The sequence below is a fragment of the Rhizomucor pusillus genome (assembly GCF_041956525.1).
Source record: "Rhizomucor pusillus strain CBS 183.67 unplaced genomic scaffold VTP01scaffold_14, whole genome shotgun sequence".
In the NCBI taxonomy this organism is placed as follows: domain Eukaryota; kingdom Fungi; phylum Mucoromycota; class Mucoromycetes; order Mucorales; family Lichtheimiaceae; genus Rhizomucor; species Rhizomucor pusillus.
The window spans coordinates 290,239-303,801 of NW_027192156.1; the positions used below are offsets into that span (position 1 = coordinate 290,239).

At 45.9% G+C, this 13,563-nt stretch overlaps 5 protein-coding genes across 5 annotated transcripts; 1 reads left to right on the top strand and 4 right to left on the bottom strand.

The window, feature by feature from the left end:
• Nucleotides 1-1,101: 1,101 nt before the first annotated feature.
• On the bottom strand, nucleotides 1,102-2,238 carry VTP01DRAFT_2797 (uncharacterized protein; the record flags this gene model as incomplete). Its single annotated transcript, XM_069381297.1, has 1 exon — nucleotides 1,102-2,238. One exon carries the CDS (start codon nucleotides 2,236-2,238, stop codon nucleotides 1,102-1,104), a length of 1,137 nt encoding a protein of 378 aa, XP_069237004.1.
• Nucleotides 2,239-4,173: 1,935 nt separating this feature from the next.
• On the bottom strand, nucleotides 4,174-7,609 carry VTP01DRAFT_2798 (uncharacterized protein; the record flags this gene model as incomplete). Its single annotated transcript, XM_069381298.1, has 6 exons — nucleotides 4,174-4,229; nucleotides 4,285-4,514; nucleotides 4,576-4,627; nucleotides 4,686-4,826; nucleotides 4,879-7,242; nucleotides 7,300-7,609. 6 exons carry the CDS (start codon nucleotides 7,607-7,609, stop codon nucleotides 4,174-4,176), a joined length of 3,153 nt encoding a protein of 1,050 aa, XP_069237005.1.
• Nucleotides 7,610-10,188: 2,579 nt separating this feature from the next.
• Nucleotides 10,189-10,776, top strand: VTP01DRAFT_2799 (uncharacterized protein; the record flags this gene model as incomplete). Its single annotated transcript, XM_069381299.1, has 1 exon — nucleotides 10,189-10,776. The coding sequence occupies one exon, from the start codon at nucleotides 10,189-10,191 to the stop codon at nucleotides 10,774-10,776; it is 588 nt and encodes a 195-aa protein (XP_069237006.1).
• Nucleotides 10,777-10,939: 163 nt separating this feature from the next.
• On the bottom strand, nucleotides 10,940-11,551 carry VTP01DRAFT_2800 (uncharacterized protein; the record flags this gene model as incomplete). The annotated part of the gene is made up of 3 exons (XM_069381302.1): nucleotides 10,940-10,962; nucleotides 11,023-11,340; nucleotides 11,404-11,551. 3 exons carry the CDS (start codon nucleotides 11,549-11,551, stop codon nucleotides 10,940-10,942), a joined length of 489 nt encoding a protein of 162 aa, XP_069237007.1.
• Nucleotides 11,552-12,031: 480 nt separating this feature from the next.
• VTP01DRAFT_2801 (uncharacterized protein) lies at nucleotides 12,032-13,381 on the bottom strand (the record flags this gene model as incomplete). Its single annotated transcript, XM_069381303.1, has 9 exons — nucleotides 12,032-12,145; nucleotides 12,233-12,386; nucleotides 12,444-12,488; nucleotides 12,547-12,632; nucleotides 12,687-12,711; nucleotides 12,775-12,865; nucleotides 12,932-13,002; nucleotides 13,065-13,140; nucleotides 13,204-13,381. 9 exons carry the CDS (start codon nucleotides 13,379-13,381, stop codon nucleotides 12,032-12,034), a joined length of 840 nt encoding a protein of 279 aa, XP_069237008.1.
• Nucleotides 13,382-13,563: the final 182 nt, after the last annotated feature.

Sequence of the window (13,563 nt, forward strand, 5' to 3'; positions counted from 1 at the left end):
TTTTTTCTTTTGCTTTACAAAAGGAATTGGCTTTCTCTCTCTTTCTTCTTCTTATCGATAACACACTTTTTGGTATAACTTTGTAAATTTAACCGAATGGATAAATACAATCTTCCTTACTCAATATTCTCACGTTTTTGTTGTTCTTCTTGTGGTTGCCTGGATCGCCGCTCCATTTGATTTCAAGTCACTTGTTGAATGAAGTTTTGGTAACTTAATTCCAGCTAGAATAGCTTCTTCCTGCCTATCCCACAGATATGCAAGAGAATTACTACTGGCACCCCATTTTGTAGACAAGCTAGTAAACACGCTGGTGTTTGAAAGGCGCGCCCACTTACTAGGGATGCCCCTCATAAAGTACATCTTCTTCTTGATAAATTTGCTCTTGATCCACACACTGAGACAAATGCTTCTTATGCATTTCATTGGGAAACAGACATCCTATTAATGAATACCATGAGTATGATAGATCTTATCAAGCATTTTCAATTTTGTAATTAATCAATTCCAGAAGGACGGCGTTTTCTAACTTTACACAGAAATGGGGCGCCCGTAATAAATCCCGCGCGCACACTTACTAGAAATGTAAACGTCTTTTTTCATACAGCTAATATTTACATCCCTGGCTACTGCCGTGACCACTGACAATTCTCATTCCATCGTCATAGAACAAACGTTATTCTGGAAAGCACATATGCCGACGTTTGATGGAGCGAGTAGTAGTATGTAAATTGGTCTTCAATAGTTGAAAAGAGAAGGCTTAACCGTTACAAAGACACTCCTTTTACATCATTAACAATTTACTAAAGAAATCATTTACTTTCGATGGTAGCAGCAATAGTAGAAAAGAAGAAAAAGCAACAGAAAAAGAAAAGGTTGGATGGGGGCATATCATGATCATATAAATGTTTGATTGGTTGAACGGTATATATATATATATATATATATATATAATATATATGGGAGGCGCAATAGAAGAAAAAGAAAAAAGCATGTGTTGAACATATACAAGAGAAGACGAGGTGGATGAGAGAAAGATAGGTAAAGAAAACATGTACAATGAAAAAAGCGAAAGAGTATTGTATGGAGAATTTTTTTGGTTCACGGCGATGGGGACGAGGGCGAGGATGAAGACGAGGAAGAATCGTCGCTTGCATCGTCCGGATACAAGACAGATCGCAGAATAGCGCAGCGACGCTCCAGCATGCCAAGGAACCCGTGCATCTGCTGCTTGTTCATCCGGCTCAAGAGGCTCTTGAACCTTGTGTCATCGATATCCGACAGCTCGGACGACGCTGCTGCTGCTGCTGAAGCTGCTTGCTTTTTCGCAAAGTGTTCTTCCTCTTCCTCTTCGTTCCAATCCCGCTTTCGTTTCTGCACGCTTGGCTTGCGCATCGCGAGCGGCCGGTTTCGGTTGTGCATCTTGCTGTACAGACCACATGCGTTGCAGACAGCTTGCCCATTTTCGTTTTTACGCCACAACGGTGTGTTTGTCTGTAAACAATTGGCACACCGGGGAACGTCGACGGGAGGGTGACTGAGCAGCGGACGCAGCAAGTTGGCCGCGGCTGCAGTGAGCGCAGCGGCTTGGGATGTTGCTGTGTTGGTGTTGCTAGACTGTTGGTGTTGGTGTTGCTGCTGCTGTTGCTTCTTGACAGCCGTCTGTTTTTGTCGAATATGCAGTGGTCTGTGGGTCCCATACTGTTTGTAATAGAGTCCGCAAGCATTGCACAGCGAGTGGGCACGGTCCGGAGTGCGGCGCCACAGTGGAGTTTTGGTCACATGGCAGTTGTAACATTCTAATTGACGTGGAGGACGGGTCGATTTGGCGGTAGTGGCAGGAGGTGCAGGAGCAGGAGGAGGAGATGGGGATGGTGTGGAGGGGATGTGTGTGTTGGTGGTAGTAGTAACAAGAGGGCTGATGGTGTTCGACGACTCGTCCTCGAACTTGACAAATTGATCCAGCTCGTCCTGAGGAAAGTACAGCGCAGTGAAAGACTGTAACAGGGATGTGGGGATGCTTGAGAGTAAGCTCGGATCGAGAGTCATTTGTGTGGGAGACGACGGTGCCAAAGAAGTGGGGGACGGGATACCCTCGACTGGCAGTTCTTCTTTCTTGAGCAAGAAGTCTTCTTGCTGCTGTTCAGGTTGTTGTTGTTGTTGCTGCTGCTGCAGGAAATTGGCCAGCAAATCCTTGCCAAACAAGTCGGGCAAAGGCAGCAGAAAGTCTCCAGACATTGAAAGTGGGGGGATTTTTTTGGTTGGAAAAAAAAAGAAAAGAAGAAAAGAGGGCAGGTACTTCGAGATAGCTCAAACTCTTTATATTCGAAAGCTTTTTTTTCTTGTCTTTTTTTTTTAATAGGCAAGTGTCCTTCCGGGGAACCCGTAATCCCCGATACTTTCCTTCTTGCTAAATGATTTTCAGGCGGGCCAGAAAGGCACAAAAATAAGAGGCGCGATCTCTTCGCGCGCGCGACTCGTGTATATTCCAAAGAGCGTGCCTCCTTTTACACCCATCGTTGCTGCGGCTCTCCCTGTACACACACTCTCTTTCTTGCTATACCATTGAATTGGGTCTAGGTATCCAAGCAATTGTTTACAGAATATGTGTTCCTGACACAACAGAGTTTCAATGTCAGCGTAAACCAATGGGTGCGTCGGTGTGCGTTGTATACAAGCTTGCACCACACTCGCTCTTATCGGCCAATAAGATTCGATAAATTAATCAAGTCGCAATCGTCGCAAACTGTTATCGCTCAAGTTGATTGGGAGCTGTGATCCATGTTGCTCGGACACCAACAGCAACCAGAACCTTGTTACATCCCCCAACAGAACCGTCTATTTTTTTTCCGGTGTTACCATAGCAATCATAACAGTCCTTTGACTGCCTGCCAGAATAAAAGAGTGGCAAAAAGGCAAGAGTTTTTTTTTCATTCCATCGAAGAATGATGTTAGTGGAGGAGGGAGAGAGGGAGGGATCGTGATAACGATGCAGTAGCACCTGCATGGAAAAAGGTTGAAGCAGAACCACCCACTGGCTATCTGGAACCAAGACCAGATGCACAGAGATAACGAACATGGCCTAATCCAGTTATCAGCAACCAATCCAACAACGTTCATTGTTTGTTAGATGGAACCAGACGCCCAGAGCGAATGCCTTTATCAGACACAGTCTCTTTATCGTGCCAATTCATTTAGGCGATTTGAGATCATGTTGGATCTGCAATTGTTTTGGACCCCCAACCCAGCGAAAAAAATAAATAAATATACAGCGTTTTAAAATAATAGGCAGCAACCAACGAGGGGAACAAACCTTATATCCTGTCGACCGACCGGCTCCCCTTCCTTCTTCTTATCGGAGACATTTCCTAATGTATAAAACTTATTGTTTCCATCATCACTCTCACTCCCACATCCCACAGTACTTCTCAATATGAAAGATCAAATACTCATCTACAACTGCTTGTTATTGCCGCATCTTGATCTCAGTGCATTGCATGCGGGGTTTATCCCCCCACCATGACAAATCAATCATTTATGCTTGGGTTTCAAAAGCACGCGGCTTGGTCCCATGGTATTACAATAACAACTCTCGCGTGCCCCCCCCAAAAAAAATGAAACCGTATCCACGGACGAGCGTTGCACACACATACGACTAGCGTCGTTCTTCGGTAGCATCAAAGTTCGGATCGGCGCACTGTCTCTTCGATCTCTTTTTTACAATTCCTTTCCCTGCTCCCACGGAAGTTTCTGTTTGACGAGGACGCCGCTTATCTTGTTCTTCTTCTCTTCTTCCTTTTTAGTGTCTTCGGCCATGTTGCTCCTTGCTTATCATATCAGGACCCAAGCAGCAATAAGGACGGCTTCTAATAGCTCGAGGCAGCATCCCCTCCTTACTGATATCTTTTGTTTGTTTGCTATCACGCAAGATGTTGTGATATCACGCTTCTTTCCTTTTTACGTTTCCATCTAGAACGAATGAACCCAACTCGGTAAAAAAAAATTACATGCAAAAACGATCGTCGTCGTTCCGAACAATGGTATACAATTGGTCATAGTAAGCAAAAAAAAAATTGTTACACTCGGTGGAGGTCGTAAAATACACAACAAAATAGTGGCAAGGAGGGTATGATGATGAAATATAATAATAACAACAACAATGGTAATTCTATATTACTCTTTGCCTGCAGCTCGAAATCCAGCCTTGATGTGCCGCAGTAATTGACGACCTACGTTGACTTTTTAGCCCACCGTTTTGGCTGGAATATGCGCGCTCCTTCTTACCTCCAAAGAGATCGCGATCCATGGGGCCCCATTCGACCTTCCAGGGCGCACCGTCCTGCAACTTTTCAATCTCATTCCAGTCCTCAAACACGGGCGTGTCGTCGATAGGCACATCGGTGCCGCTGGTTGTGGTGATTTTCAAGATCTTGCGGGTCTTGTATGTTGCCACAATGTGGATGCGGTTTGCCAAGTCTCGCCCGGTATCGGTGGGCTTTACACGGATCCAGACGCTGTTGTTTTAAACTAATGTAAGCTCATGTCATCTTTCCCAACAATAAAGAAAGAACTCACCGTTGCCCTGGGTTGATGCTTGGAACCGTAATGTGACGATGATTGGGATCAGCTATCCCATTGTCTAGTTAAAAACCAGGAAAAATCAATGCTACGTCCAAATAACTTACATTTGGGTATCTTTGGCAATTGCTTATCTTCTGATTTCGTCTTGTCGTTATTTTCGTTGCTTCCAGATACATTGTTGCTGTTGGTTTGTTGTTGTGTTTGATCTGGCTGAACTCGGTAGTAGCCATACTCGTTGGAGGGAACTATAGGACACAGTTAGCAACAACAGCTAGTTAGTGCAAAGAAAAGACCTACCATCTCGAATATATCGTTGGTCCATATACACATTGCCGCCGTGCACCATATACGGTGTACCCGCTCTGGACATTGGGTAAGGTGCTTGGGCGGCAACTGGAGGCATATACGGTGTTCCTGATGATGGTGGAGGTAGGTGCAAACTCACTTGCGATCCATCTGGATGAGGAGGATGGGGGAACAAGGAGCTCATCGAGCGAGATCTGCTATGCGACAACGTTGGCATAGGAGTGTGAACGATCTCTGGGGTCTCTTGAGTCTTCTCCTCGGACCAGGATGCGTTGACTAGCAAGTCAGCCAATCGTTCCTGCATATCGCTCACTGAAGGGCTCGCTGATTCAGACCGCCGTCTGTTGCGGATGTAATCACTCCTTTGCTTCTCCTTGTCCTTGCTGTTCTTGTTAAATGACGACAGATCGATCATGGATGCACCGGGTTCTATCCGTGTCGCGTATCCCATGGATTTTGGTCTTTTCGTCGTCGTTATTGCCGTGACTTCAGCTTTTTCTTCAGTAACATGGTCCTCGTCGCATGAACTGCCATCATCGTCGCTTGAGCCGTAATCTGAGGGCGCGTTCAAATCGACCAGATCATGATCATCAAAGTAGTCGGCTGGATTGAATCCTTCAGGTAATTCATCATCCTTTTTCTTGGTATCAACGTCGTGCTGTGTATGTTGATCTTTTGTCGGTTCAATTTCCCGTGGTTGTTCCTCCTCCTCTTCTTCTTCATCTTCCGTATCATGTTTCCGTGCCTTTCCTTTATCAATGTACTGTTCGTTTTCATCATTACGGTTCTTGCCCTGGCGTTCTTCCACTGTGTTGACAAGGTAATCCTTCTGCTCTTCTTGTTCCTCTTCTTCCTCGTGTGATGAAGATTCTGCGACCGCAAAGTCGTCGGCAAACGGATCTGGCTCATCAGGCTTGTATGTCTCTTGTGGTGGAGGCGGCGCTGCTGCTACTGCTCGATTTTTTTTCTTCTTTTTGGGAACCATATTGCCAACTCGCTGTGGCTGCAACACCGGCCTGGGGATAACTGGATTTGACGATGATGAGTCAAAGTAATCGATGTTGCTGCTGTTCTTGCGTTCTGCCTGAGGCTTCTCGTCATTGTCGCTGGCAGCGGTTGTATTTCGTTGGGCACTGTGCATGCTTGTCGATGATGGAGATTTAGGTGCGACGTCAATTGTGGTCGGCAGCGATATAGAATCTAACGGCGACACGTGCGTCGCTGTTCCTTGTTGTTGTTGTTGCTGACGGGATGGCGTTGCTGTCTGCTGTCGAGGCGATGCGCGGTAACCTGCAGGATCAGGTATAGGCATCGACATGTACTGCCTGGATTGCGGTCGAGCAGGAGGATGAGAGTTATAACGATGTTGTTCCTCTCCAGTGGCGGGAGTGGGCGGCGTGGCATGGTGATGATCTGATGCCGCCTGGTGTGGCGGTGGGACAAACATCATGGGTTCTCGTCTCGGTGGCGGCAGCTGGTGCTGCTGATGCTGACCAAACAAGGTGGCTCCCATAGATGGTTCACTTGGGTATTTTATAGGCGGCTGCTGCTGCTGCTGCTGCTGCTCAGTATCCGGTCTTGCCGCGGCGCCGCTGCTGCTACCAGGCTTGCCTGAAGAAACAATATTTTCGACGTGCGGAACAGGCATTGGTGTGTAAGACTGCTGTGGTGGTGGATGATGTGGCGGCGACGTGGTCGTCGTTGTGGACTGCTGTTGCTGCTGCTGTTGTTGTTGATGAGGAACGGCATTGGCCGGAATGGGAGAGTAAGACTGTTGTTGGGGCAGACTAGATGTAACATTAGGATACGTCGCTGGATAACTGCTAGCTGAAACTCCATTCATGGCATTTGTCACAGATGCATTTGCGTGGGAGAATATTGGCGGTTGTTGCGACGATCCAGTGCTAGGCTGGTATGAAGTCGTTGAAGGTTGTTGCTGCTGCTGCGGATACGTTGTCGTCGGCGGCGCCATTGGGGAGGAGAATGAAGATCCATGGGAGACGGCCGTGATTGGTCTCTCTTGCGGTTGAGTAGCTGGCGCGGGCGTCATGTTTGCAAAACCAGAAGCAGATGGGGGAGGATAGCTGCCAGGTGGTGCCGGCGTCGGTGTCGACTGTCTCGGTGGCAAAGAAGGTGGAGATACTTCAGAGCTGTTTGCTCGTATGTGATGGCTACCATGTACGGCATATGGCGGTGGAAGGGTATCGGCGGGGGAAGATGTCAAGTTACTGCTGCCAGCTGTCGGATAAGCAGCGGCAGGCGGCCGTTCCAGCGATGACGACGCTGATGAAGAAGAGGACGCTGCTGCTGGTTGGCTCGCACGTGCTGTGCCTGTCTGGCTTGAAGAAGAAGATGCTAATCATAACCTTTAATTTTACGTCTCTTATACGTTGCTTGACAGGCCCAGCATACCGTAAGCCCTCGGTTTAGACGGCAAGGGCGGTGGAGTGGACGGGTCAGTGTGGTGGTTGGTAATTGGAGTTGCAGGAGACGATGGTTGAACTTGAGGTGATGTTGGTGAGCTGTGCTGCTGCTGCTCACTGCCCTGCTGCTGTTCCAGTTCTTCTTGCAATTTCCGGGCGAATTCTTCATCAAGTCTTTCCTGCTCTTTGCGGCGCTCGAGTTCCTCGGCCCATTTCGCGTCTTCTTCCTCTTGAAGCTTTTTCTGCAGCTTCAGGGATTTGGCTTGCTTGTGATCCTTGCCAAAGAGATGTCGTCGCATTCAGCTGAGCAAGAAAAAAGAGAAATAGGTACGGTGGGGCGGGCACAGGGCACAAATTTAATGCATGGTGCTGGATGTTGTCTTGGCATATCCTTCCCCAAATACTCTTTCGTGCTTTTAAGCATCCTTTGAGCCAAGAAACACTACGAGCATCCGTCACACAGGAAAGCTGCAATTGGACCTGCACGCATCCGAAGGTGCTATTTTTTGATTACACAGCATGCATATTTAGACTCTTCCCGTAACTTATTGACGTCAAGCAAACTCTGGACTCTGCATTTGAAGCATTGAAATATGTACCCTTTTGAACTTTTCAATTCGCGTACTCTTGGCATCCTTGAATTCCAACCACACTGCTTCTCTCTAGATGGATTGCCTAAACAAGCGATCAATCTTTCTCAGTTTCACCAGCGATTTCTAGGTCTTGCTACTAGGTTGTCAGTAGCGATACCGATGGACAAAAGAACTGTACATTACTTTTTTAAACTCATACATTAAGGTAATTCCCCCTCGCTTCGCTTCTCCACAAAGGAGCCTCCGCATATGATACGAATATGTTTATCATAATACCCAACACGCCTTAATACATATATCTTGGATTTATTGGAATACTTTGGTACGTACAGTGTTTCGGGTGGCATACCAATGCTGGTGTAGATCTGATGACTGAGGCAGAAAGATGTTAAGATAAGGAGATGAGACGCGGGAGAGTGCAACATATAAAAGGTCCCATTCATGCTATAAGACAACGGTAAAAGCAAGATGGCATCTTTATATCCCCTCTTTCTTTGTTCAATAATAGGACAGACTTTGTATTTATCCGTTTCATTGTCCCTATTCGCAAGCGCTTCAAACCTCTCCGTCACACCTTTTTCGCCTTTTTCTCAGCTTTTTTTTTATCTTCTCTATCGATGCGTATGTGATTTCCTTCGTCAATACGATTAATCTGTCCAAAAGCGACTAGACTATCTGTCTGTCTGAAGCAAATCCCTTCTCTTTACAGCGGATGCTATAGTCAAGCGAAGCGGCAAGTCATACGAGTGATCTGGTACGTGCTTGGTTCAGTATATATCAATCTTCTCTTGACATTTTTAAACCGCTGCATTCTTCTAATAAATGATACATCTAAAGCGATCAATAGGACACTATCTGTACAATGCATAGCAAACTATGATAGCAGCAAAATGTTACGAATTCTGGTAGGAGCAGGACCGTTTTAGACTCCGAGACGCACCTACAAGGAACGTCAACGAGATTGACGCCTTCGAGACTTTGCTATAATTTAACTACCTCGATTTTCCGTATTGAATGATATCTTTGAACTGTCCCATGTCATAAAATTCGCCCAGCTTTCATATGATACCAAACAGCCAGGCTTTGCAACGAGGCTGACCACCAGACTTGCACGGGGGATCCACTGGCCTCACTCATCGTGAGAAAGGTGGCGACGGGGTAAGGGCCAAGGGGACGAAAGTCCCAATTTTTTTAACACTTCATTGCCTTGACTCAATGGCAAGATCAGTCGCCATAGTTTAGTTTTTTTCTTTTCAAGAAGAAATAACATAAATCGTGTAAAGGTCTTTTGGTCTTGAAGGCTGTTTTCTCTTCTGCTTTTGATCATGAAGGACGAAATGACATGCTTGCGAGTGACAACTTGACAGAGTCCAGCGTCGCAGCAACCTTTATAGTTCAAGTCAGAGCCGCTTTTGTGTCGACTATGAGAGCTATGATAATCATTGCACTTGAAACGTAGGTTTCTACAAGTCTACGGACGCGTTTGCCAACCATGGCTACAGTAGTCTGCGTTTTCTTAAAGCTCTGTCAAAGTTTGTCTCAACAACTCATTCACATTGTAACTCGTTGAGAACCAGACTTCTGTCATGAAATATTCTCCTTACCGCGCAGTCTCCTTATTAACATTGATGTTAATATATATTTCTGTAATTTTCATCCATCGTCACAAAGCTTATTTGAGCAGGAGTTCTCTTTTCTTTTTCTCTGAGGATCATCTTCGTCAAGGAAAATCTCTTTTGTTCTTGTCCTGCCACTCCACCTTCACTCCTATTTACTTTTGGATTATATAGGATGCATGGGTTTGATGCAAGATTCTGTTTATTAGCTTTCAAGGAATCCGTACGTGCTGCAATTGGACCTGCACGTACCCGAAGGTGCTATATTTAGACTTCCTCCGTAAGTTATTGACGTCAAGGAAACTCTGATCTCTGCGACATATGTGCACTATTTTGATTTTTCAATTCGCATGCTCTTGGCATCGTTGAAGTCCAACCACACTGCTGCTCTCAAGATGGATTGATTAGTTGACAACAAATATAACCGATCAGTCCGCCTTGCCCATTTATCACCTCGGATTTCCAGGCCTTTTGTATGATCTTTCTCAGATGTAAACGAGCACAAAGAATAGGATCCGAATGCAAATAGAAAAAAGATGAAGAGTGGCAAACTGAGGCACGCGTCGACGAAATCGAAACGAGCCGTGGGGTCGGGCCAATGCTCTCTTGTATATATCCATCCAATGAGCGTTTGGCATTGCGGCTTTTCCTAGTTTGTCCACCTAGAAGATGATCCAGGTTTGGGATGCCACTGTCTCTGACGATGGCGACAAGATTTTATGCAAGCAACACAAGAACGAGGCGTGCGCTGAATGCAACGTTGACTGGACTTCACACAACTCGCTCGCAGCAACTCTGAAGCAAGTCAAGGATCTGCCACCACCCAACGCCGCTAATCCAGTACGCAACGCACAAGTGAATCGGTTCAAGGACGAAGGCAACAAATATTTCAAGGCGTCTAACTATCCCGAAGCGATTAAATATTACTCGATGGCTGTCGACCTTTCGTGGGCCAGACCGCTGTGGGAACCTATGGCGTTCCAGTTTGTACGCGACGAATTATCGACCGTCCTCAGCAATCGATCGGCCGCGCACCTTGCCTTGAAAAACTACGTAGACGCGCTCGTGGATGCAGAGATCGTAACGCGACTAAAGAAAGATTGGAGCAAGGGATGGTTCAGAAAAGGCAAGGCGCTCTGGGGACTGGGTAGAGCTGAAGAAGCAAGCGATGCGTTTGAGACCGGTTTGCGCTTTGATCACGAAAGCGAGGAACTCCAAAAGGCATTAGCCGAAGTCAAGGCAGGCACATCCGTCTAGAATGGAGAACGCGATGTATATACAGTTTCTACGTATACCTCCTTTGCAATACAGAAAAGTTCAGTTTATTGGAAAAGAAAAAGAAAGCCAGGAAAAGAGAAAGAAGACTATGTACAACAAAAAACTTTTTGGTTTTGTTTTTACAAAGTGATCGCAAATGGATTTACTCAGTTACAACGCGGCCCTCTGCATATCACATGTTAGATACGATGACCATTTTGAAAAAAAAAAATTATTGCAACTTACGTTCATCGACTTCAAGTGGCTCGCCAACGACCTTTTGGTACATGTCGCTAGCTCGCTTTGCGCTTGCCTGGCGAGACTCTTTGGAACGGTCTTGGCGATGGCTTGCAGCGACTTCAGATCGGACACGGTTTTCTATATCACGATCATCGTAAGCTCTGGGTTTTGCAGGCTCCCCTTCGCCGTAGAGACGGTCTTCGTTGTAAAGACCTTGCTGGCCAGCTTTCTGCTGAGTCGTATCACGGAAACGGTTGGAGAGCATCTGATCCGTATCAGTGATTTCGTCGAGGTCTTCGTCTCGGTCGACTCCTTGGTTCAAGTCTATGTATTTGAACTGTATGTCAGCTTGATCTTTTGGTCTTTTCATACATGTCATATACACACCGTCACCGCGGCCAGTTCTCTGTGCTTGGTCGGCAGGCTGAATCTGACTTGGGTCGAACTCGGCGTCTTCGTCGACGTCGTAGTAGGGATCACCTCGGTTTTGGACAAAGTCCTTGTCGTAGTCTTGGAAAGTGTTCAAGTTGGACATTGTGTTACAAGCGCGAAAAAGAGCGTGATGTGGGGGAATAGGCTCGGTAGAGGGTATTTATTTCATTTATGCACACAGACCCTTCATCGGACTTGCGTCAGTTCAAGGTCAATGCAGAATCAGATTTACGAAAAAACTGGAACAAGGCCCTCCAGGTCGCTCTCAAGCAATAATGATCTCATTATCATTCTCACCCCTTCCATCGATCGACGGGAAATCATTGAATCGCTAAATATGGATGACTGACCCTTTTGCGACCTGAAACGGCATACGTAGTTTGACCAATCGGTATTTAATATGCATTAAGACTGTATTGCGGTATTAACAACTCAAAAGAAAGAAAGAAAAAAAAGGAAGGATAAGGATTTGATGCATGGATGTGGGAGAGAGAGAGAGGGAAGAAAGGTGTAAATGAAAAAAAAAAAGAGTTAAAAGTCTAGTAGATTAAAACCAAAAACTAGCAGACAATGGGACTAGTAGCTATTTTGATGATTTGGGCATCTCCAGTACGTGTTCCGGCATCACGTATTTCACTTCATTGTTATCATCTTCAAATTGTACCTTGTAGCTTCCTGCGGTGCTCAAGTCCTTGTTCTGAAAAGAGGTGGGTTGGGGGTGGGGAAGAGATTAGAATTTTTTTCTGTTGTTCTCCCAGAGATAAAAAAAATGCAGCAATGCTACCTTATTTGGAGGCAGAATGACCGTTGCTTTGTAAAAGCAAGTTGTTCCAGGATACAGTGCCAAAACATCCTGACCGGCGGGTACTTCAGGCAAATGCTGGGACTCGTTACCATCGGGTACAGGTATTACATTTCGAGGAGGTATGAAATATCGTCTAAAGACGATCACGTCAGAAGGACAAAAAATACTGGAATATACGTTGTGAACCTACTGTTTCTGTCCGTATTCGTCCTGATCCACATCTTCTACCTGATACCTGCATGGAGAGTTAGAAGCATATTATAAATTTGAGTATCTTACAGTGGATAACTTACTTGTTCTTATCAGCATGGAAACTGATGACCACTGCGAGGATCCATTCCTCGTTCTTGTCTTTTTGCTTTGGTTGCTTGGCAGCCACCTATTCACAGAATCAGTCCGATCGCTCGACCGTCTGCAAATGATTTTCACTTACTGATGTGCCTGGTGGGATAACGTCGCTGTTCGGTGCACTTGTCAGTAGCTTTCATCGTGGGAAAACCTTCCAGTCCAGCCTGACTTACTTTTTGGCTCTTTTCGATGAAGCGCTGCTCGGCGACGCAGTGCTCGATTTCAATTCATCAGCTTCACTTTTCCTCTTCTTCCTCTTTTGTTCTGCAAAATCCAGCAAACGATTAATGGATGATTAAACAAGGAAAAGGGGTTCCGGTTGCTACTTACCGTGACTATTCTCAGACGCCTCGCGCAACGCCATGAGCACGGAAACCTTCTCCACGATATCGCTAATTGTGCTGCATAGAAGCTATGGTTACCGACCCTAAGAAGAGGAGAACTGAACAGAGATGATAACTACCGAGCCTCATTTGCAGATAAATCAATGCTTTGTTTATACAAGTCCCTGAGTCTTTCTGCCGTGTTGATCGGCAAGTCTGCGTTTTGATGCAAAACAAGTATTAGCTTGTCGCAAGGCAATTATTCCAAATAATTATTACCTTCGTCATTTGAGACCGTTTTTCGTATTTCATTGATCCCTTCAAGCGCTGAATCTGTTTCTTTTTGGATACCGTCAAGTTTAGCCAACGAGGAGCATATATGCTTCCACAGGCTCAACTCTTCGTTCGTCTCCTCGAGAGAAGCCGACCGTGACGTCCGTGATTTGCGATCCATCATGTTGCAATCAAGGATCTAGCCAGACGAGGTATAGATTTCAGCAAACGGCCCCGTTTCCGGTAATGTACAATGCGATTAGGGGGAGAAATAAGAGGATTGGGCGTTGCCTTAACCGTGTTGCCAAGATTAGGAGGGGACTGCGTTGTCCGTCTCTTCTTTGCGGGTGGTGATGGTATCAAATG